General features: G+C 38.1%; 1 protein-coding gene across 1 annotated transcript in view; it reads right to left on the bottom strand.

The window, feature by feature from the left end:
* The window catches only part of SUCLG2 (succinate-CoA ligase GDP-forming subunit beta), a 126754-nt gene that overhangs the window by 5995 nt on the left and 94805 nt on the right, over positions 1–25954 (bottom strand). Inside the window, exon 10 of the mRNA XM_065075461.1 lies at positions 3615–3735. Within this exon, the coding sequence (XP_064931533.1) occupies positions 3615–3735 (121 nt within the window). The remainder of the gene's footprint in view (positions 1–3614; positions 3736–25954) is intronic.

Here is a 25954-nt window from a genome sequence, read left to right as displayed (position 1 = left end):
TGAATATATTAAAAAAGTCATTAGATTCTGAAGAACACGGAAGGTCACGAATCACATGGCTGAAAATATAATAGGAAATTTTTGATTCAGACATTTGAATAAAAGCCAACTTGCTTCTAGCTGCATTTCAACATATTAAGTAGTTCTAATTCCTCCCAATTCTTCTTGTCCTATGACCACAGAAGCAGAGAATTAATTTGTTGAAAGGGAGAGAATGTAAAATTTCTAGCATAGGAAGAGGGCATCTAATTCACAATTCTTTTTCATTCTTTTCTCTTATCATCTAACGCTGAGCTACACAAATGAGAAAAAAAAACGGTTGGCTTCCATTCAGCGCTCCCAGTCAGTTTTCACAAAACTTAATTGAAGTACATTACATTTTAAAGGGGAAAAAATGCTGTGTAAAACCAGCAGAAGTTCATTTTCTACATCTGTAAAAGATAAAATTTGGAATATGTGGTTTCTCCTTTTGCCCATGAGCATTTTAAACAACAATAATCCCGAGTTTCAGCTGATGAGTTCTTTACTGATAAGGCAAGTAAATACATGTAATTATAAAGTTACCATTTTCAAAGAGGAGAGTAATCCTTTCTTTATCCACTGGTAAAACAGCTTGTAATTATTCTACAACTGAGAACAAAGATTTATCCACAGAATCCTGCTAAATCAAGACAGATTTGACTGATTAAAACTCTAGTCATCAAGACATTTGTAATACAGTGCATGTGGGCAAAGAGTCTTTAAAGCGCGGGTCACAAATCTGTTAGATTTATGGGAATAAATCATGAACCTTCTGTTAGAAAAATGGTCAAAATGGAAATCCAGAAAAGTGTTTGTTCCTTTTTCTCCCTTTGAAGTGTAAAATGTTATTGGTGATATTTTAACGTCTTGGGTAGCCTTATGACTTCCACAGTACTCATTACTAATTCAAAATCCTTGTATGTCTGGATAACCCAGTAGGAGTTCCAAGAAGAACAATGAAGATGATTAAGGATCCAGAGGGACTGATTTCTGAGGAAAAAGAACCAAATACATATATATAGACACACACATATATATATATACACGCATATATATATACACACATATATATACGTATATATATGTGTGTATATATATACATATATGCATGTGTGTATATATATGTGTATATATATATAGGCAGAGAAATACTGAGTTATAAGCTGTTTCTAAGTACAACATCCGAAAGCTGTAAATATCATAGATCTTTGTTTAGGATGAATTGATGGGTAACACTAGGAATAAAAGAAGGAATTAAAAACTTTTCAGATAAATATTATGCAAAAGGGAGAGTTTGCTCTATTATACCAGGACAGAGTTTCCCAAAGAAAAGATGATAACGCCATCTTTGGAGTCAGCAACTAGTCTAGGAGAATTATTGCAAACCTAGTAAGGAGTAAACAACATGCGAAGATGACAAAGAAAAGATGTTTGTGTTGAAATATGTGCATTCTGAAGATTCAGCTTCAGGGTCTGTAGATGAAGCAGCACACGATGCTCACTCACAAAGGTCACAAGCACAGGAGGGCCAGGCCCTGCAGTCACCTCCCCAGGGCGAGCAGCAGCTCTGCCGCTCCACACCTTCTCCAGACAAACTCCACAGTGCAGCAGCACCGGGACTCTCCCCACTCACCCCAGGGACTGGGCAATATCCCAGGAGTCGTGTTAAAAAACATAAAATATCACCCTTACTTGTGTACAATCATGGAAGTGTCAAAAGCACTGGGGAAAGGTCAAGACAACCCAGTGGCAGACCCGGCAGACTGCAGTTGAAAATGAGCAACTTGATTTTCTTGTCTCTCTTGTACCGGTTTCAAATATTGCAATAGAAACAACTTGCAACTTTCTTGTTCATAAGGAAAACTGATGGCTTTTCTAATATCTTTACTTAAAAAATAACTGCTATAATAGATGAGAAGTCTTGCAGATCTGACAGATAAACTTTTTTCCCAGCTGTGACAGACAGGAAAAGTTTTTTTGCCATAACAAAAGCTAAACAACATTGCCTAGAGCTGATAAACAATAAGATATTATATTTTGAAACTGCTGCTTGTAACCAACATCCATCAGTCTCTTCTTCATCCATATTCAACTACCTACTTACTTCCTTAAGGTGTTTAGTGGCACCACATCACCCGAATAAAATTTTCACAATTTGTTTCTAAAATCCATTTTAGTGTATTCAAATATTCCTGCACTTACTCCAGCAAAAAAGCTACCCCATGAGAAACTGAGAATGCATTCTGGAAAGCATTCAAACCCTGCAGTGAAACGCACAGCAAAACTTTCATAGGACAAAATTGCACATCGCAGGCTGCGCTCTCCCCTGATGTGAGCTATGTATCATGTGCAATGCAGCATGAGAATGAGGGATGGGGAGACCTGCTTTCTCATGAAAAGCAAAAGAAGTTCTCACCTAAGCAAAGGTCTTCATAGGTAAACTGCATCTTCATGAGTCCTGCTGACCTTGCTTTTTGAAAAGGAAAAATCTGGTGTACTCAGAACCATTTTTAGTTCCCACCTACACCCTGTCCCCACCACACACACACACTGTAGTGTTAAAATCCACCGTGTTTTTTGTATCGCACTTACACAAAAGGATGAATTTCCTCCTTTCACCACCAGGTTACAGGGCATTTTACCCCCCTTAAACATAAACAAACATGACTATTTATGGTTTTGAGGAACAGGCCTTAAAAAAACAAGCCAAACAAACCAACAAAAAAACCCAAACCAAAAACCAAGAAAACCCAAACCAAAACAACAACAAAATCACACAAAAAAACCCCAACAAACAGAAACCCCTCTGTTTTACAAACCTACTTACCAAAAAAAAAAAGAAAGAAGTGTTTTAATTTACCATAGTTGTGCTAATTCTAATCAAAGCACTTTTTCATTCAATGGTAGAAGAATCTCCCTTCCTCCTTCAGGATACTTACCAGAAACGAGAGACGACGGAACTCCCTACCCACTGCCATCATATTAAAGCTACGAGCTGCCAAAGAGTACTCTTCCTCACCTCTCTATTACTTTTTGTTTCCAATTTAACTGTGCTGGATGTACAAAAATAAATAAATAAACAAATAAATGTATTCCTTACCATTACCAAATCTTCTGGTTTTTAATGCATTTTAGCTGGATGGGATATTTGGGCAGAAGAACACATTCCAGTAATTTCTCTCCCACAAATACTGTTTCTAACATCTTTCTTTTAATTATGATATTGGAGTAAATTTAAGAAAACTATACACTGCTGCAGGTTTAGCAATAACGGAATTGTATTAAATAAAAAAATCATTTGAAAAAGAAATACCTTCCAGTAAATAGAAACTTGTATAAAAATGATTCCTATTTGCATTGCAAATCTTACAAGCAAAACCATAATGCTTTCACTGCAAAATTTCATTGCTTCAAGTACCACCAGGGGCCAGGGATACAGAAATAGGTAAGGAAAGAGTTTGACTTCAGGTCATGCTATGGATGAAGAATTGGACATATTGTGTGGGGCTAAATTGCTTTCAGTGTAGAGATTGGGCAAAGCTGAATTCTGTGCAGCTGAGGGTGGATTCCTATCTGAACCCATCAGCACTCACCTTCCAGTCTGACCACCAGCGGCACCTTCAGCTCCAGCTCTCGGCAGGCTCTGGTGATACCATTGGCTATAATGGCACAGTTCACAATCCCACCAAAAATGTTTACAAGTATTGCTTCAACCTGTAGGAATGAAAGAGAAGAGGAATCAGGTGAGGTTTTGTTTGTGTTTTGTCTTGGTTTTGACTTTTAAATAAACAGAAGTAAAAGATCCAAACCACAGTACAAATTGCCCTTTGTCAGGGGGGTTCTCATTTATGGAAGGTACAAGCTTCGCCTCTGTACTCAGAGAACTGAGTTGGTTGTTTCTGTACTGTGGTGCAGTGATTAATTGCCTTGGTCTAAACTGGCATAGTAACTAATGTCATAAACACATGATTACACAGAAAAGGGGATTTTCTACTGAAGTACAAATAAAAAGAGATTAAACAATCTATATTTTTGATTTTTTTAATATATTGAATAATCATCGGAGGTCAGAGCTCAGAAAACACAGTGTATGAATGTGCAGATGCACATGCCATGAAATATTCATGTCGAAAATTAATAAAACAATCTGGGTAAGCACTTTACCATAAGCAGTACAGAGGAAAAGGTAATATACTTGCCCTGACTTGATAAAGAGGAGTAAACATCCCTTCTAATTAACAAGGAGAGGCATGTAATGAAGGACATTCATTACAACAGATTAATTGATAACCTCAAACAACTGCTATTCATCAGTTTCCAGAAACTGAAATTCCTGCACCCAATTCACAATTAAATTACCTTTCAGAACATACAAGACATTAATATACACACAAGATACTAATATGGCTTCTCTCCACTTGGTAACGTAGTAAAATATTGAAGCCAAGATCATATACCAGGCTCCCCACCATGGCTTATTAAGTCAAGGGGACACCAGACAGCTGTGCTGTTTCTCATTCCATTGTGGGCTAATCCACAACATTTGAGGTATTCTACAGTAAGTTTCACTGGGTGTCACAAACAAGCTTTGCCAGAACCATGTTGATTCAAAAGAAGACAAGACAAAGAGAGGATTATGTTTGAAGGAATGAAATACCACTGGATTTCACTTGTGCATGATGTCAACCACAATTATGTTTAACTCATTGCACAAGATGAAAAGATTCACTTCGCCCACCTCCAGGTAGGCAGACTCATACCTGCACCAAGAAAATTCCTTGCAGTCACACACATTTATAGCTCTGCACAATCAGGTTTAATATTTCTCCACAGACAACATGGCAATTAACTCCTGGGCTGTGCAGTCACAGACATTGAAAGCTCACCACTGTTGGTAATACTGCCATCCACAATGCAGCCATAAAAAGAAAAAATCTCAACAAATACTTTGCTTCCCACGTGAATACAGCTCACCATATCCTTCAGCAGTACCACAGACTGCAAAACCAACCCTTACCGTAAACATTTGCTGCATTTACATTGCACTACAGAACTCCAAAGCTAGCAGAACACTCATAAAATGAAGATGGCAATGGGACTACCTCACTGACTTCTCTCTCATTACCTGCTGCTGCTCCCAGCTCCAACACTTCTTGTGATGACACCCAAAAGTGGCCAGAAAAGCTCCCATCTGTCCATACAGGACACATTGCCATTTTCTCCTCTCAAGCTTATTAGACACCTACCCTTTAATCTAGTTTTCCAGTGCAGATGTGCTAGGATGCTCCCTGCACCTGCTGCTTTTCTCCCCTTACTATTTGCAGTGGAGCCATGCAAATAAGATTTACTCACTTTTCTGGGCATGCTGATACTATAAACAGAACTTTCGTGTGCCTTTTCCAAACACAAAACATCTCTAGTGCTATAAAATAAGAGCAACAATTAATAGAAAACTCCTTTAAAAATCCTGACATCCAAATTTCTCCCTCTGAAATGAGGTATGATGGTTCGGTACATGACACCAGCTGCTCTGGTTCATAAAGCCTGCACAGTGACAGCCTGTGTATGGATCATGATATGGTTTCCTCATCACGGGCAGATCACAGTAGGTATCAGAAGGAAATTAATAATCCAGTCAAATCAGAACATACTATTTAGTTGATTTTATAACTTCCTTATAGTTTAGTCATGAGCCAACACTTTAACGTCATCTTAAATGCATGAGTTTATCAGCTTAGGGTTTTCTGGATGCTAAGCTGGTGATGCCATTGCAATTATTTCACCTTTGCATTGCTACAAAATCCTTAATGCTGCAGAAGATACCAATGGTGAAACCTTAAACAACCTCTTCTCTGCCTTGCCCCTCCTGCTTATGCACATGCAAACATTCTTGGTGTTTAAGAGGTAAAAACACATGAAGTAAAAACAGAGCCCTTCAAACTCTTACCACATTAGCCCTTATGGTAAGGAGATATCTATGCAAAGCACTTTGATGTGAAAATACACTAATGATGTATTCTATCAGCAGGACAAGCCACAGACACTGTTTCGCCCTTTCTAATAAATGCTCCTTATTCAGTGACATTGCACCAGGAATGGGACAGAACAACTTAACCAAGTGTGTTTACATTATTAGATAAGATTTTATGCCCACTACAGATATTTTAATTCCTAATGCAGACATCCTCATTTAAGAATCTGCTTTTCAGCTTTCAAGCTGAATTCTAATCAGGCCTTCTAATCCATTGGCAGCAAAAGGAAAAAGAATATTGAAGGAAATTAGATGCAGCTTGGATAATTGATGTTTGTATGCTTGGTTTTAATAAAAATACACTGTTAAATTAGAGAGGAGTCTAAAAGGATTCAATCAATAAGAAACTGAATCAGGTAGAGAATTCAATCTTGGGTTTTATTGTAATCTTCCAAATAAGCCAAAAGATCAGTCCAAATGATGCTGAGATTCACTTTAACTCTGCTGAAATTTGTGAACATTGTTTATATATGCCTCTGTAGCCTGACTCTTGCATTTCCAGCTGAAAGAACTTTAACATTCAGAGCCAGTAGACGGATGAAAAGGTTTTCAGTATTTCATGTGCAGTGAGAATGCACAATCTCTGTATTATTTAAGTCTATAAGAAAAATAAACCTCCCATTGTATACCAGAATCATTACATATTAATATGCTCAGTGTCTAATGCATATGGACTATTACCCACATTAAGGAGAGGGCAAACTGCCTACATACAGGACAGTTCACTTGATAGCATTATCATTCTAATAACCATTTTTATGCAGCAGGATGCCTTATAAAATTATTTTGTATTTCAGCAACATTATTAAGGAAACTAAAGACAAACGTATGTCCACAGCTTACATTCTTTCCATCCACCAAAACAAACGACGGATGTGAAATCACCCTCAAATGTACTCACAACTGATTATGGACTCCCCTGGAAAAATAAGAGAACCCACAACAGCATGAAGACATCACCACCAATGGTGGTGACAACCTGCATCTGCCAGGTCTTAGCACCAGTGCTGGAAGCAAAAATGACAGAAACTGAGTGCTGCATCATCACATCACTGTCTTCATGCTAGATATGATACTGAATCATTGCAAATACTGGAATACCTGATAATCCCACAGCTTCTAAAAACTATATGCACATAGATGCAGACACACAGATAGCCTTTTCTCTCTTTATATAAGAAACTAGATGTATTTTGATATAGCTGTATCTATAAAAAAAATCTATGCTGTTTTATTAATGAACAGTTTAATTTATAGTGACTTTGCTTTAAAGTGAGCCCCGACAAACCCTGTAATTCTGCTTTGAATGTGTGGCCCCAAAAGAACCCCACCGCAATCCATGCAGGTGTATACTAACTGAAGTAACGGTGCTAGGAGGTTACTGTTAGAATAGTACTGGATCACTGACACAATCCACAAGGCTGCCAGGTTCCAGGCAACTAAGGGCATTTTACGTACAACAGAAGCAGCTTTAGCATATCTGTCTGCGTGCTAAAAAACAGATACAGTAGGTGTGCATTTACTATATTATTTTTTTTTAATTATTTTCTCTAAAATGTTCTTAGCCTTAATAAAAAACACACTGACATCTGATCATCAGCCACTTAAGGACAAATACAGGCAGCACCTATAAAGCATTCCACCTTTCCTACAGCCCATTTATAAATCTATACACAGGACGTCGCGCTGTCTGCAGCCGCTGCATTCCCGTCTGCTGAATATCCTTCAGAGTCCCCACCAACACCACAAATTCTGTACACAAAAGAAGAGAGGACAAAAACTTGACACTCTCAAGTTGTTATTTCTCTTTCATTTTCCACCCGTTATTACCACAGAACAATTCCAACAGGCTGAGGATAACAATGTGCTGCAGGACTGAACAATGGTAGATACTTCATGCAGGGTAACGCTCCGAATCTATCACAGTATCACAGTATGTTTGGGATTGGAAGGGACCTCAAAAGATCATCTAGTCCAATCCCCCTGCTGGAGCAGGAACGCCTGGGTGAGGTCGCACAGGAACATGTCCAGGCGGGTTTTGAATGTCTCCAGAGAAGGAGACTCCACAACCTCCCTGGGCAGCCTGTTCCAGTGTCTGTCACCCTTACTGAGAAGAAGTTTTTTCTCAAATTTAAGCGGAACCTCTTGTGTTCCAGCTTGATCCCATTACCCCTTGTCCTATCATTGTTTGCCACCGAGAAGAGCCTCTGGCTCCATCCTCATGGCACTCACCCTTTATATATTTATAAACATTAATGAGGTCCCCCCTTAGTCTCCTCTTCTCCAAACTAAAGAGCCCCAGCTCCCTCAGCCTTTCTTCATAAGGGAGGTGCTCCACTCCCTTAATCATCTTCGTTGCCCTACGCTGGACCCTCTCCAGCAGTTCCCTGTCCTTCTGGAACTGAGGGGCCCAGAACTGGACACAATATTCCAGATGTGGTCTCACCAGGGCGGAGTAGAACAGAACAGAAAATAGAACAGAACAGAAATCCAAACGCGAATGCAATTAACTTAGGCTGAGGTTTCATGATCCTAAGAGGACCTAAGCATGGGCAGCCACCAAAGAAGGTGTCTTTGCTTCCCCCTCCCTGCCCTGCACGCAAACACCCCCTCCTGTGCTGGTATCAGTATCTGAGCCCTGCAGATGCCAAAGCAGCTCCAGGATCTGACTGACCCTGCAGACACAGAAACACAGGCCCTGAGGGGAGGAGGAACCCCAAAAAGTGCTGTTAGGACCTGGGATAAGGTGAGAATGTGTAAATCAAGCTGTGAAACCACTTCTTCAGCTATTGCCTTTCAGGATCAGAATGAATATTGATTATGTACAAAAATGTGAGGCCAAAAATACAACTCCAGAACTGTCCAATAAAAATCAACTGTCAAATCACCAAGACTGTGATTGCACAACAAAGATCTTTACTGAATACTACTTTAAAAGCCTACTGGGACACAAGTGTGTTGTTTTTTTTATTTTTTTAGTATGTGTTTTAAAATACATGTTTTAACAAACTATTTCAGGATGGCTGACATAAAGACAGCTCAAAACCATAATTATTCCAGCATTCGATTCCTTTAACAAAACTTTTTGCTAGTGTATCTTCTATGAGCAACTCACTCAAAAAACCTCCACATTATCTCATCTGATGATAGCAGGAAAGACTTGCAACAGTTTTCCAACTATCAGCAGTGTCAAATGCATGCCTGTGACTCTGTATGCATCTTTTTCCTTATATACACACACAGACGCACAAACACTCACAGAGCGAACTATAAATATTATTATAAAATCACCAATATAATGTCTAACCTTGCTGTAAATTGTTGCTCTGAAGCTCAATCCATTCATTTTAGTTGAAAACAAGCTATTCAGCAACTGTCAGTAAAACCACATCTGCAGCAAATTAAAAGCTACACTAGCAAAGAACTTGCTTACAGTTTGCTTTGATTGAAATCTGAAAAACACACCTTTACATTTCCAGCTAACTAAATTCATTTATTGACCACTCTTTACTCTTTTATCAGCTAAAAGTGTACCCAGACAGGAAGAAGCAGGACTATATTTGTTAAGTTTTCTTCTCTAGGATGCCACAGGTCACATCTGCATGGAAGGCAGGGGGTTTGTGTGGTGCAGCTGGCAAACATGTTCCTGCCTGGAGGCTTCTAGCATTTTTTTGAGGTTAAAACATAAATCATTTCTCCCAGTGTTTCTGGTCAGTGGCATCTAATTTTCTGTCTGCAAAAACACATTATTTTACCAAACTGAATTATTAAGTTGCTGTAATAGAAAATAAATCAGAAAAGCAAGCTAGCAGCATTCTGCCAGGCATTTATTTCTTCTCTCCTTCCTTCAACATAATAAAGAGCAGTGGAAGGACAATATTTCAAATAGCTCAAACACATCAAAGAATGTGGGGAAGCTCACATCACGGGATGCTGGGACACAAGCACTGAAGACACAGATGTATTCCCAGCTCACCGATGTCTCATGTAAAGGGGCTGTAACCTACATCTGGATCAAGACGTGCAGTCCTGTACACACGCAAGCCTGACAAGCACTGTCGCCTAAGAGTTTTATATACTCAATTTGATCTTCAGAGATGCTTAGTACCTCAACTCCCAAGGAATCCCAGTTAAAAAGAAGGATATTCACCACTCCTAAGGCCAGACATCCAGGTTGCAGTTTGGTCTCGCAGAGATCCATTTGCCTTCATAAAAGTGACAGGCAAGAGCTTCTTTCCCAGCAACATTTAACAACAGCAAAGCAACAAGAACTGCTGCAGTTTAGAGATGCACAAGGCAAGATACACAGGAATGTGTATTTAATTAGCTACAGGTAAGCAAGGAACTTTCATTCAACTTCTTAGTGCCTATACGTTTTATTAAGAAAGAAATCTCAAGTATGACAAGGACAAAGCAAGTCTCCTTGCTATCTGGAGACACAGACACCAAGGTAGAGAGGTGAGGACATTTTCCAAGCCCTTTGGAGATAGCTGAGTTTGCCTGGATTACATGTCAAAGGTTCCTGTGTCCCAGACAAAGATCTATTCCCCCTGCCTTTTAAGAGGTAGGTAGCAATACTAAGAAGAAAAATAAACAAAAAAACCCCAACACACTGGGTAAAATGGGATGCATAGTTCTTCACATTGAATCTAATAATGTACATTTAATCCTTTCTGTTATTCCACTGGTTTTTATTATTCATTTATTCACAGTTTGCAAGATTTGGTTCAATGTAAAAGAAGCAGTTATCTCCAACTCTTAATACAATGCAATAAAAAAGTAATAAAGCACAGATTCCACACACTTGTGTCTTTACTCTGTATCTTTCTGCTTCAACTCGTAAGTCTGATCCAAACACTTTAAAATGTCTCTCTATTATTAGAACACGGACAAGAGGTCAAATACAACTTTTTGTTATCTAGTTTTGAAATATTACTCTAATCCTCTAGCTTTTTATATCAGACAACATTTATGGTTCATTTGAAGATTAAACCAGCTGTCTCAGAGCAGTATGAAAGGTTTACAAACAAAAAAACAATTGCTTAAAATATCCACTAGAGGACAGTGCAATTCAACACGGAAAAGGCATATAAAAATCCCCTTGGAGAGAAGAGCAGGGTTTCTACTTAAAGTCAAACTATCTCATTTTACTTTATAAAAATGATGCTAAATATTATTTTGCCTCTTTGGGATGAGATTTTGGAAGTCTGAAGGTGAAAAACTTAAGGAGGTTGAATCAACAAAAAGCAAAACAAAAACGCTTGTAGTCAGGTGAAGAAATAATGATACAATGCAATTTTGAATGTTTTTTACTATTTTAAAATTGATCTAGGTTTAAAATTAACTGGTAATACACCCTTATTCCTGCCATAGCAGGAAAGGAACTCTGATGAATTCCCACAACAACATTAAGATCTTCTGTTTGGCTGGACTGGCTGACAGGTAGGTAAAGCAGTTTAAGGATTTTCTCCAATGCTGTTTTTTGTCCTGTATTTAAGAGGTTTCTGAGACACAAGTCTCACTGAGAGCAAATGTTTCTGCTACATCCAGTTATTGCATGTTAGGTTCTATCCTTAGAGGGCTGGTGAGACGGCAGTATCTGGCCTGGGTACAGCCCAGCACTGGAGGAAGGTTTTTCCAGCAACACAACTCCTTTGGTGCCACCCAACAAGTCCCAAACACCACATTTTTACAAAACCCAAACTTTGTGGTTCCCAGTTTCTGATGTGCTAAACCAGCCAGCCTAGATTCTTCGGTCTCCCTTGTTTATGGCAAATTCAGGATCTAGAAAAGGATACTATTTTATTGGGTTTTGTTTGAAAATGAGTTGGCAACAATTCTCCGCTGATTGACCAGGTCCTGGTTGCCGCCCTTTAGCGGTATGAGGAAAACGTGCAGGTGAGCAGGGTGCTGCAGCAGGGAGAGCTGAGGTGCCCCCCGATACCAAAGCCTGCTCTCAGGATGGGCCACCAGGAACATCTCTGTCCTGGGATTTTGTCTCACTTCGCTGTGGCACTGACATAAGAAAAAAAAAACTAAGGGATCAAAGCTCATTAAATTGATGGTATGAGATGAAACAAGGACTGGCAGACTACACATCGCAGTACAGTACTGGAAGCTGTCCCCAGAGACCTTCCTTTGCCCAGCTACGAGGAGCTTGTTGTTTTGGGAACAGAAATATTCCAATTCTAGGCACACAGACTCCTTCAAATTCCAAAATGTCATGGCATACAGCAACGTGACCCTGGGAACCTTCTCTTCAGTGAAGCAAGTCTTTCATTCAGACGTTTTCTGGGACGATTCCTCATCTGCAGGACACACGCTTTTGCACACCCTGAGCCCTCCTGGCTCAAACCCATTCATCACAATAATGCCGTCGCTCCTCTGCAGCCCTTGGTGTGTGATCACACTTCAGATGTGTTTATGAAGATGCAAATAGTCACGCGCTTTCTATGCCTGTGCTACCGCCTGGCAAGACATCAGTCCAGAAACCATCTACACCATGTTAACACAGTCCAGAGTATGAGCTAATTAATCCTACTGCAGAATACAGGCAGAGCAGGCAAGTGCCTGCAACCATGCAGGCATGTTCTTTCACTGATAGGAAGCACAACCACCTCCTAATGTAATCCTTATTTATGATAATAAGGGACAAGAATAAGGAAAGAGAGGGAAAGAGAAATGTTGAGAGCACACAGTACTATTCTGAAGTATATTTGAGAATCAGGACAACAGCTTTTAGTACAAAATGCAGCTGGTTGTTGCTAGAATAATTGCATTTTTGGTACCAATAGAGGAGGATAAATTTTCTAGCAGATCATGAGCACCAGCAATAAAAGTACATAAATTTGTTCTGACTATCCTTTCAATATCTAAGTTCCAATGAGCTCAGCTCCTGGATGAGCAGATCAGAATGCAGATCAATATAAAATTAAGAGATGATGACGACCTTCATGACCACATACTGCAGAGTTGAAGAACACACAGGATGAACTCTTCTGTGTCAGATGAGGGCACAATATTTCTTTTAATTTCCTCTTTGTGCACCGAGAACCAAAGGTTGTTGCATGTTTGGGTCTGGTTTGGGAGATTTTATTCTAGCGAAACAAGATAGACCCATGCCACCACATTTGAAGGCATATTGGTAAGCACTGGTCATTACATACTTAGGGAATTCATGCTATTTGACTGGTCTCTGCTGGCGTAAGTTGTAGACATCCTTCAAATCCATTCACCCGAGACAGTTCATACAGTATCATGACTGCAAGGAGTTCTTTCACAACTGCAGAATGTCTATTAAAATTGATCCAATATTTGTTGAATCTTGCCTCTGCACTTCAGATTAACTTCTCAGTCAAAGGCACACAGTAGTTTCTCTAACGTTCCTAGTGTCTGAAGCTCAAATTAGACAAAACAACACAGAAATGTGATCATCATTTAAGCACGATGATACAACAGGTAGTATATGTTCCTGCTATTTCAGCAACACACCATGCCCTGGGTGCATCTGTGTACACTTTCATCATGCTTTATGATGAAAGGCCAAATGATTTTAAATCATCCAATTTCAAAAGAATTGAATATTCCTCAAAAGAGGGAGTAGCTGAAGAACATGGATATATAATCAAAATGGAGCTGATGCAGTACACAATCCACAGCACGGGCTGCTGTCAGACAAATTGTTCGAGTAGTGTTACAGACACCTGGCAAATTAGCAAAACCAATACTATTAAGTGATACAATCACAAATATCCACAAAAGGGCTTGACTAAACAGAACTCTTGGTATGATGACTCCTTTAAGTCTTCATTTTTATTTCAACAGCCAGTTAAAAATGTATATATTATACATTTGGAAACATCTTAAGGTATGCCTTCTCTCTGCCTATTGGCCATTGATTTGACTTTGACATAAATCCAGCCAGAATGTGCCTTACTGTAAACAGAGAGTTACTTAATAGTTCAGGGAAGAAAAAACAAAACAAAACCCCAAAAAACATGCTAAGATTGGAAATCTGGATGTAGATAATGTTGGAGAATCACCAGTGAAATTTCCAAACAAAGCACAACATTTGAACATATCTCTTTAAAATTATTTTGAAATATTCAATTTTTAATTTGCTTCTGGAGCCCTTCCATATCTGATAACTATGTAGCCTTCATAGCACATGGAATCCTACCAAAGCAGCTTATCTAACAGGAGTGGTCTGGCAGACAGTAAGATTTGTGTGAATACAGCCACTCTGAAAAAGGAACATCTATAGCTGACGAGAATACCCACAGGTCTACCAGGTATCAAAATCTCATGCTTATGATTTTAAACATCTGTCATCCACTATCTGGAAACAGCAAAAACTAATTTGTCCTGCAAGATACTGAAATGTTATTTATTCATGGCAACATTACTACAGCTTTCTCTGAAGTACATGGTGTTCCAAAATGATGGATCCAATTTGAAAGCATTTGTGTTTTGAAATTGGGTTCATCTTTTCGAAACGCCCTGTATTTGGCAATGGCTACTTTCAAAGCAATGACTAGTGCAAAACAAGCTTTGTCAGGTCAATTCTGGGTCTGGCAATTTTTAGATCTCCCAGTCTGCACAGTAAGAATTGTGCCCAGAAAAATCTCCAGTACAAAATTAAAAGATCGTTTTGTGTGTTTGATGCTTATGCTTTTCTTATATTACTAAAAAACCAAAACAACACACACCATCAACCACAAAAAAACAACAAAAACCCAAAACAAACAAACAAGGGATAAAAAAAGGTAATGTAACCTTAAACTGATTTGAAAATGAACCATCAGAACCAGTTTCCAGAGACAGAAAATGAGGTCCTAAAGGAATGGCCACGCATAAAGTTTGCAACCAAAGAGTCTGATGAATATTGTTAAGTCATAGGAAGATCAAAAAAAAAAAAGAAAAAAAGGCAATCAATCATGATGACTTTGTATTTCTGCTCAGAAGAACACATAAACACACATCAAACTTTGATTTTATCCCCATATTAAAAGCTGGGAACTCCCCTGACACGAAGATTTCACTTTCTGTTTATAGAAACCTCGGGAATCTAGGAGCTGGAATTTTAAGAGGGACTCCACATGACTGACACCTTAAGACTTCACAGCACCAGAGTCATCTGCCATTTCTTTTCCCATCATTACATGCTCGGCTTTACACCTCAGTTTGGGTAAGGGACAGGCCCAATTACCACTTTCAGGCCATCATGGCAAGGGATTTATTTCCTGAAACCAAACGCCACAAAAACTTAATTTTATTCTCTCTTAAGAAATAACTATATAGAAATATAAATACTATACTTATCTAGACCATCAAATACTAAGTGGCCATACCCACCACAAGGGAGAAAAGAGACAAAACAGTTATTCTTCTGCTCTAACCAGATTTGGGATCTTCCTATTTTGTCACCTGAGAAACATCTCTGACACATATTCCCCATGCAGAAGAGAATGAAATGCTACAGAAGTTCCTATCTAGGTCACACACTGTTTTTCTTTCTGAGACAATGGAAACTTTTTAAAAGGAATTCTGTACTTCAAGAAGCTTAATTAAAGTATAAAAATGCATTGTCATGGGTACTGTACTGCATATACACGTCTGAAATCTCCAAATAATTAAAACCCATTCTTTTATGGTAACATTGTAGTCATCAAAAATGTGACTTGCTGTGCTCATTAGGTTCCGAATTACTACCACATAAAAATCAGCTAACTAGTAACACGTAAGCAAATCAAAATAGGAACAGTAAAACTGAGAAAGGTACAAAAAAGAGTGAACAAGCTTAGTATACAGAAAGACTGAAACTGGGACTTTCCATCTTAGAAAAGGAAAACTGAAGGAGGATACATAGCAAAGACTGCAAGTAGCAGGACAAAAAAGGAACAAGGTGCAACCATTTTGTCCCTGCCTTGGGTAATTTTATTTCTTAGTCCTTAGCTCCTGTAATGTCAAAGATGGCAAAAACACAGAAGGGGTCCTTTTACTGTTATTTTAAAATATAGCATATAGTTATTGTGTGAAACTCATTGCCACGGGATATTGTTTATGCCAAAAACTTACATAAGTTGAGAATATACAGTAACAACTACACAGAAGGAAAGTCACCAAAGACTGGTAAATACAAGGGTCCCAAAGATCACTAGAAAGCTCTGCGGATATATCAAGGAAGTACCTTCACAGACTTGTCCTCTTTTTGTGTTCTCCAGGAATCTGCTACTACTGGAGAAGAAAGATCAGATCAAGACATATCCAAATCTTACTCAATGCAGTTACACTCTTCTATTAAAACTAAATGCATGCCCATCATGTCTTTATTACACCTATGCACCACCATGCAGTCCAAATTAAATCACGAAATAGTTAATGCTTGAGAGACACATTCCTTTATAAGTTTCCATGATTACAACACTCCCTAATCTCAACAGTTACCACTTAATATCATTCAGGTATGTGGCACTGGACAAGTGATCAAAATGCATTATTTTGATGACTTCTCTTTTCCTTTTAATACCATTAATTCCTTGCTTTTTCCTATCCTTTCAAGGATAGGTGTCCAGTCAGAAGATGGGAACTGAAATTTATACCTATGACTTTGTCCACATGGGGAACAAGTTTAAGAATAGCTTATGTAGGCCTTCTTCCTCTTGCTTCATTAAGTCCACTCATTAAGCAACCAGTGCTTAACCAGAGGGAGAAGAGCTGGTTCCCTGGGATGTGCCAAGCCATAGAAGACAGACAGCTTAAGCAGAATCAGGACATTTTCCTCCCGCCTTGCTAAACTCAGCCCACAACATTTTCCTGACCCACAGAAGGAGATGTGGGGCAGATCCCTACCCACCAGCTCAGACTCTTTCCCAGTCTGCACCACCAGCAAGTGACCATCAGAACTTGCCACCACCTAAGCGTCAGTAAGAATTTTTGTTCGAGAAATGTCTCTTCTGAAGACTGGCCAGTCTGGCATTATATATTAAAGACATTCAGCTCAGAACAGGACTGCTGGAAGATGGATAATGATCTTTATCTTCTGCAGGGTTTATATAAAGTAATTTAAACTAAAAAAAAAAAAAAAAAAAAAAAGAGAGAAAAGAAAAGGTAAGTTTAAAAATTAATGACCAGTAATAACATCCCCACAAACAGGATCCTAAGCTAAGAACTGTTATTATCACAAAACAGGATGACTCGGGAGTTGACAAAGTGGTTCTACATACTTTTTGGATTGCCTTGCTACTTGCAAAATCATAAAAGGCAACATAACATTTTTTCCTTACATAATAACAAAGCAGGAAAAACCTGGCCTTACTCTCTGACAGGTATAAATCACTGATGTCACTTTACTCTTCCTGATAATTTAACCTACCACCTACATTTTCAGCAAACATTTCTTCACCTATTTTCTACATTAAAAAGGGAATCACCTTCAGAGAAATAGTTAATCGATAATGATCTACCGGCCACTTTTCAGACATTATCAAAGCATCTTGCAATAAAAACAGTTGAATGTTTCAACCACAACCCCAAAGTGATATAATCAGCAAATCTGAACTGTGAAAGAAGTTACAGAGGTACATTCAGAAACAGACGGAGTGAGCATAAAAGAATCACAGATAAAGGAACTTAACTTCAGGTTAATCAAGGTTGAGATGCTCAAGGCAGCCATGGGGAGTCATACACACAAAAATTAACAGGAGAAGCAAGTAAATCACAGCCTGCTTCTTAAGTCTCTAAGCCAGTTCTGCACAGAGCAACACAAGGAATTGGAGGGCCCTCTGTTAACCATATTGCCTTGCTTCACAAGTGTTTTTGCAGCCAGGAAAAAAATACATATATCAAAAAATGGCTCAGCTAGGTACCTGTTAACTTCAATGTGAATTAGAAAAATCTCATGAGGATTTAAAACTCACACATTAAATGGCAAAAAATGTCAGAATGAGCCTCAAATGTATGCAGTCATAACAGATGAAACTAAGCATGAGGAAAACAAATAGCCAGCAAATATTCAGTTATAAAACTGACCATCTATCACACAGCCAAAAGCTGTCACTTGGCTTCAGTAGTAGACTTTTTCTAAATTCAGATTTTCTACTGTGATCAATATCGTAATAAACTGGCAACTTATAAGTGTATCTTTGAATTCCTACACCGAGGATCTAAATAAAGAGCCAACTCCCAAACAAAAACTATTTCGGAACCTTGCTACAGTGCAAAACTCAATCATAATATTTAATGCTAAGCAAACAGGTAAGTCCAGGATTGTCTCGTACCTTTTGGTCTGAAAATCAGATAAGCAACTACATTCAAACCAGATTACTTATTATACAGTTTGGTAGCATAAAAGTGGAATTACAGATTTATGTCTTCTTGTGGTGACTTTTTAAAGTCTATTTCATCACCTCAAAGCCACCCCTTGTTCTCTGATACACACAGTACTGAGAAACAAACATGATCCAGGCTAAGCTGTAAAAATGAGAATAAATTCAAAGCCTGTATTTCAAAAGAAAACAATACAAATGGTTGTAAGCAAGGAAATTAATGCAGGCAGAAACAGTTTAACGCATGTATTGCATGTAGTTTTTGTTAATTACTTTTCAAGTACTTAAGCACAGTAGTAGCTAAAGAGAATTTGAAAGAGAGATTTACATAAAAACGTTTCCAAGTGGGTGTTTCCCGCTGAGCCGCAGTCTGCCATAGCAGTGCTGATTAATCAGGAAAGCTTTGCCTTCCCTTTCAAGGCCCTTAATAGCCCACCACAACCTCCTTCCCAACCCCTCTTTTCAGCCATCAACAGGGTACGTTCCTACCTGGATTCTGTCCTGCCAGTTGATGGCAGCCACCAGCTAGACCTAAACATCTGCACACAGCCTCTCATGTCTGAAAGCAGCTTTCCATTAAGATTCCCCTGTGCAACTCCACTGACACCTTTTAGTCAGGACGTCGACAACGTCCCCAAAACCTCACAGGTTCACCAAGGTAAGACTTCTGGCAACACAAAACCACTGTGGTTGTAGCTCTCCATCTCCACTTTCTATCTTGGGCCCTCCTGGAACCTCAGGGCAAATGTTCCTGTAGTGGATCTAATCCAATTAAAGCATGAAGAGACTTTTTTTTTATGCTGCATTGATATATTGTCTGGCACAACAAGTCCTGGTCCAAGAAGAGCCAATACAAAAGGAGAAATACTACCGGTAACAACAACAGTAACGACACAGCACTGTAACAGCAATTAACCTAATCCAGCAGCTGCAAAATGACAGTGATTCCACTGTGAACTAATATTCCGACTCTGAAAGCAAATTCACACGCACTGCAAGCTATTGCCTTTTAATTCTCTGCAGTTGCCATTTTACTGCTACAATTCACCTCCCCAGGAAAGCACTTTAAATGAACGTGGGCACTTGCCGCTGCCCAGCACAGCGACGCGTGGCTGAGTTCTCACCAGGGCTGGACCTAAACAGAGACAGGTTACAGCTCTGGGAACAAGGAGATGACACATGGAGGTACGTTCAGAAGACCTTATCCATGTCCTTTGAAAGGGAAAGGTACTCGGTGCTTCTCGCTGGTGCTTGCAAAAGTGACAATGGACAAACTGAACACCTTTGCAACAAGTCCCTGTTCCAGAAGGCCCTTCTTCTTTGGGTGGAAAACATCACCAATACTCATGTTTCTGTGAGACATCAGTCCAAAGTACTCCACCATACTTGGTCTTTAGGGCACCTATACATAGTGGTAGAACTTCAACTGAAGAACAGTTTATTGAATTTAATATTTGATTTGATAAAGCCATCTACCACTTAAGTGTGGACACACACTAAAAAGCTCAAGCCGAGAACTTTTCAACAGCCAAGATACCCTGCAGCACTCGCAGCAGCTCTCACCTCGGTGACACCTTCGAGTGTTTACAAAGAGCAAACAAAAGGATTCTGGTTTAATTCTGTCTAATTAAAATGTTTTAAAAGAATTTAATTACAATACGCCAACTACACAAACGTAAAGATCTTTCCTACAGAGAATTAGTGATGAATTGAATGATTTTTTTTTTAATCAAACTGTTGGCAAGCGGTGTGGGTTTCCTGTTAGTAAACAACCATACGAATGCTAAACATATTTATTCACAACTTGACACAAAATACAGCTCTGTAATTAATCATTTCCCTATCTAATTCAGACAAAATAAAACTGCAAACTTGTACCCTTCTCTTATTATGAAATAGTCAGTTACACATAAATGAATAATTATCTGAATTATCAACTATCTACAGATGTGTGGCTCTTTTCAGCGCAGACAATGGCATACCCCTGGTGCATGCTGCTAATCTCACACACATTCACTTATTCTTTGTTTTAAATGAGAAAATCTCCTTACATACTAAATAAGCTCAATCATGGGCTATTAAAACTATTGTTTCGGTTTATCTATTAATTGCAGGCTTCCCAATCTATATTCATTGCTAAGATGCCAGCCCTCTTATTAATTGAAAAATGACTGCATGAGTGGGTAAAATGTTAAAGGCCAGGGGTTAAGACTAATTCTGTAAAATTAAGGTAACTCTCAAGCTGTGAAAAGTTGTCATTGGAATTAACTGCTTGAAATCCTGTCTTATTGTGAAAATATAAAGGCTAAGTTTCAGATATAAAAATTATTCATTAGAGCCTATTTAATTTCACAGGCTTAAATAATTTGCAAGAATAGTTTGCTTTCCATATCAACAGATGTTTAGATTTGAAAGACTGTATGATTATACTTCCAATAAAAGCTTATTTTTGTCTTCTGAAATGCAACAATTAGGAGTCAATACGAAGACAGAGCAAACTATGTTGCTTATGTTAAAAGATTAAGTCCTTTGTAGGAATGTTATATTAATCCAAAATAAATCGGAAATGTAATCTGCTGCTTGAATGCTGTTCTGAATGTAATGGCAGCATTTATATGATTTTTTTCTCCACTTAAGTGGGAAAAATAAATTTACAAGGGCTTTACAAGCTCGTTACATTCAAATAGAATGAAAGTAATACACAGGCATATTGCACAAGTGACACATTTAACAGACAAAAAACTTCTGTTGGTAAAATAAACAAACAAAAAACTACAACTTAAACAATTAAGGACACAAAAGACGTGCCAAGACCTAGGCTAGAATAGCATGATGCCACTTCTTTCTAAATGCTCTTTTTCATGACAGTTAACCCTTGAAATAACAAAACACCAGATTACTTACACACTTCATACAAGATTGCTCCAGAAGTCTAATACGGCTACTTAGAAATCAATGTCTGTTTAGACACCTGTAACTCACGTATAGCATTGCAAACTAGTTTTCCTTGGTGCGATGGAAAGAGGAGTGGGAAAGGAGGGGAAACAATTTAACTTTATAATCCATGAAGTCAATTGAATGATTCTTGAATAACAGCAGATAATAATAACATTCATTATCAAAGTTTCACTTTGTCGTTTGTCTTCAGTGTCTGCAGCTGACAGATATATTCATTTATAATCCTTTGCCAGTTGCAGACTTGCAAACTCTTTTAAATTAGTCCCTTGACTTGAGCCTATGAATTTAATTCTTTGCACAAACAACTGGGCAGTGTTTCAAAACTTCGCTTCAAGACACCCGAAGAGTCCTGTATCGTACCTGGCAGAAAAACAAACAGGCTACTCCCTTGTGTGTGCTGGACTGCTGGTTCTCTTCAGAATTAAACACCACATGGACGAAAAATTTAAGAATTACCAAAAGTAAAGTATCAAAAAATCTCTTTGCCCTACAAACTTCTGAACTTTTTCAATTTTGATTCAAATTAGAAGCATATCTAAATCTCCAAGTACTTGCATTGAGTCCCCCCAAATTGTTTTTAAATCTATTCCACTGCCTATAATTCTTTCTCATTATGCCTGAAACAGAGTAAGAATTGCTGTTTGTATCAATGAAGAAAAACATTGTCCTTTTTAGAGTTACTAACTCTCTTTGCTCTAAAACCAAGAATGAAACACTACTGAAACTGCTTAAGGAAGAATATATACCAAAAAGAAAAACGCAACAAATTAAAGTCAAGGCAAATGGTACAGTGATGACTGTATTACTCCTTTCATTTGGGATTATTCTGATCATATGGAATTAGATATATTATTCACAAAATCCTCTATGAGCCCATGATCAAAGCTATCTCAGAAATGAGATGATTACCAATCGCAACTCCAGGCAACACATTGCTGCAGACGAAATCGATGCAAATCAGAAATGAGTGTAATAGGTCCTTGTTGAAACAACCAGTACATTTTTCTCATAAATACTCAAATACGTTACAGTCACCATTTCTTGATTTTTCAACTAGCCAGATGACAAACTGCACACATTTGATTAACAATATATCAAGAGGCTTTCAAATTGAGAATTAAAGAATGAACTGTGTCAGCAAGTTATGGCTATTCATACATTATAAGTAAAATACACAAGCATTTGTAAAGGTTACTTTGCAAGAGATTATCGCAGTAGTAACTTGATGCGGAAGAAAAAGCATTGTCATGGATTAGCAATGAGACAGGTTGGATTCAGAAATCAAAAAGCAGTGGTTCAAAGAAGCAAATTAACTGGGTAGACAAAAGTCGGAAGTAACAATAATACGGCAATACTGAAAGGATCCAGTTTAGCAGTTCCTGCACTCTTTCACCTGTGCAGGTATCCTCTGCTCAAGGAGAGCAGTAAGTTTATTGTACGTGGTAGTATTTTATTTATCCTGTGAAAAAAACACCTGTTCAAAGTCCAAGTAATCAAGTTTGGATAACAAAGCACCTTAATACATCTGCAAAATTATTCATTTTTCTATATGTTTTCAAATATTCAATGAAGCAGAGGTTAGGAAACATCTCAGTCAGAACTGTTTTGCAACGGATTCAAATGCAAGCAGGTGTGGTATATCACAGAGCAATCAACACAACTACACCTGTAATATTTCATTCATCCTTATGCAATTAATATATTTACCTGTTCACATGAAGAAAACATTCTTTTAAAGTCACCACTATCAGACTTACAGAGAACATATAAACCAATTTTAAATAAACCATTGCTATTCAAATTATATTTTCAAATCAACCTTTACAAATCTCTTGAAAAGTCAATACAATGTTTTACTAAATTTAGAAGAAAAAAAATTCAGGAAATCCAAATAAGACTTCTTTATTTTTGGTTTGTAATTGTGTCTTATATGGTTTCTTTAAACCTTCTCTTTTAGGTAGGCATCTGTTAAAGGTTACTGTCAGAGATATAATAACTAGTAGACATGACAATTCCAATCCAACACTTGTGCCCATGGCCTGTGTTTATTGATTCTGTATTATTTTCCTTGAAGGACATAGGTACAGAAAGCTCACTGTATTGGTGTTTCAAAGGAGGCTGATTCAACATTACCCTTTAATGCAAGTTGCCAAGGCAAGACCAAGGACATGACAAATCACTGTCACCAGGATGTTTGGATTCTTAGTCTAAACTTAGTCCAAACAGTTAGACTGCAAAGCAGCTCTTGTTTTCTGCACTTATTTACAATGAGCACTCAGTGTCACCATCTCAGTTATTTTCTGGCATGGACTTGAAGTTCCCATAAAATTTCCCTTCCTGCAAAACAACTGTGGTCCAGTTCACCACCATCATAGCCTGCCTCTATTATTACCCGCTAGGCTTTGATTACCAGCACCTCAGCAAATCCAGCACCACCAATTTCCTCTTACGGCTGCAGCTGTGATGATGACTTCTAGAAAACACTGGGACTGGCAGAAAATGCTAAAGTAGTTCTATGCTGGGAGCTCACTGCTTTCCCTTTGACATAAAATTTATGCACGAATTACAAAGCTACTTTTGAAATAATTTTTTACTTTTCAGGCTTTGAAATAAAGACCCAGCAAGTCCTTGCACATCCTATTTGTGACTGCCTGAACTTTTCTACCATACCCAACAGTGTGGAATTGTGATCCTCCCTTGTGTCATACTATTATCTGACAAATGAATTGCACAAACCCATCTAATGGCAGAGCTGTGAACGCTCCCAGTTAATAATGGTTCACATGAAGAAGGCACTGAAAGTCTTTCAAACATTCTATAGACAACTAGGAACCTACTTATTATTCACTTACAGAACACCTGCCTTGGTCAGGATTTACATTTATCTACAACTATTGGTTGTGGCACAGGCAGGACAAACTCCTTTAAAACACATAATTCCCCAACAGTTAAGCTTACGTTTTGTTGAATACAGATGCGACCAGGACATCTGGATTCTCAGTTGACTTACTGGTTATTTTCAGGCCTTCACTTGTATAGCACACATTTGCAAGACTTCTAAAAGCATGTTGGTCGTCCCATATGTGAAAAAATAAGCATGACCACAGTTGAACACTGTACAGAAATACAAATGTTAAGTATCACATACAAACCCCCAAAGAAACAGGAACCATTTTATTGATTTCTGGATAGCTCTTTTGGTTTTCCAATTACGAAAAAGCTACAGGTAGCAGTTTCCGCCAGTCTAACATGATGCTGAAGTTGTCGCCTGTTTCTCATTAATTTTTCATTTCTACAAGAAAAAAGTATTTTCTGTGAGCACTCAGTGGCAGTACAAGGCTGTTTCATTCACTTTTCAACACCAGACATGTATTTATCCCTAAGTTTTCAATTTCATTGCATAGCTTGCTATGCAACTTGCACACATCAACCACAGCAGCAGACAGATTTTCACCAAAAACTTGTAACTTCACATACACCTTGTATTGCCTTAGGCTTAAGTGGATTAATTCATCTTTCACTTGCGGTAAAGTCTTCCATTTAAAATGTTTTAGTAGGGAGAGGCAGATTTTGAAAACTGAATCAGAAAGAGGACTTTCAGCATCTTTGTCACACTTTCAAGTTTGGTGTTAGGTACAGCTGTTAAGGAAGTTTTTTAACTTCATTTTGCTATTACTATCTATGTGAAGTTTCTGGTTTTCAGATACTCCTGTGCAAAACAGGAGAAACTACAAAGCAATGGCTGTCTCAGTTATTTCTCCTCTTATAGTTGAATTTAATTCTCACATTCTCAGATTGTTGGCAAGAAAATGAAGCTGGAGAAAGCAACCATAGAAGTTATTCAGAATCTCAAAAATTCATTTGACTTAAGAAACTCAATCTAGTACACTACTGAATGGAAGATTACAGAATAACTTAGAAGATATCTAATGCTTGAGAAGGTAACAACGTACTACAGCAGGAAGCACAAACTCTGAAAACTTGAATGCATAACAAGGAATCTCAGTCATTAAACTAGATTATCTCTGGGAAAACTTACAGGTGTATGTGTGGTATTTTCCTAAACTAATGAAGTATCTACACGAAGATTGTGAATTTCTTCTAAAAAAGACATGTGCCAATTCAATCACAGGACTTTGAACTCAAGGCAGGAATTTTTAGTCAAGAGTCTACAGGAAGTTGGACTAGATGAACTTAAAGGTCTTTCCTCATCTTCAAATCTGTCTCAAGGAGCACATACAGATTTAATTTTGTATAAACCTCGATGTACTTTATCACATTAAGCATATTACAGATATAAATTTGTTTTTACTCTAAAGAGCAGCTTTTGCTTGACTTCCCCTTGCATAACTAGTTATGGGTGTAGAACTGGCACCTGCGTTCATTCTGGTAAGGCTGTACCACACCAACAGTTTACCTGCAGTTGTTGAAACAAGTTTGTCTCATTAGTGCTGCAGATATACAAGGAAACTGAATTCAAAAACAGTGAACTGGAATGGCAGATACTTGACATGATGTAAAAAGAATATGTACCTTAATAACAAAAACAATAACTGAAAGAGATTCTCAAGCAAGTACAGTAAATCAAAGCTAGCGTTTCCTTGGATATACATTCAAA

The sequence above is a fragment of the Columba livia genome, chromosome 10, assembly GCF_036013475.1.
Source record: "Columba livia isolate bColLiv1 breed racing homer chromosome 10, bColLiv1.pat.W.v2, whole genome shotgun sequence".
Taxonomy (NCBI): domain Eukaryota; kingdom Metazoa; phylum Chordata; class Aves; order Columbiformes; family Columbidae; genus Columba; species Columba livia.
The sequence above is the reverse complement of the archived record's forward strand: the minus strand, read 5'-3'. Positions and strand labels throughout refer to the sequence as shown.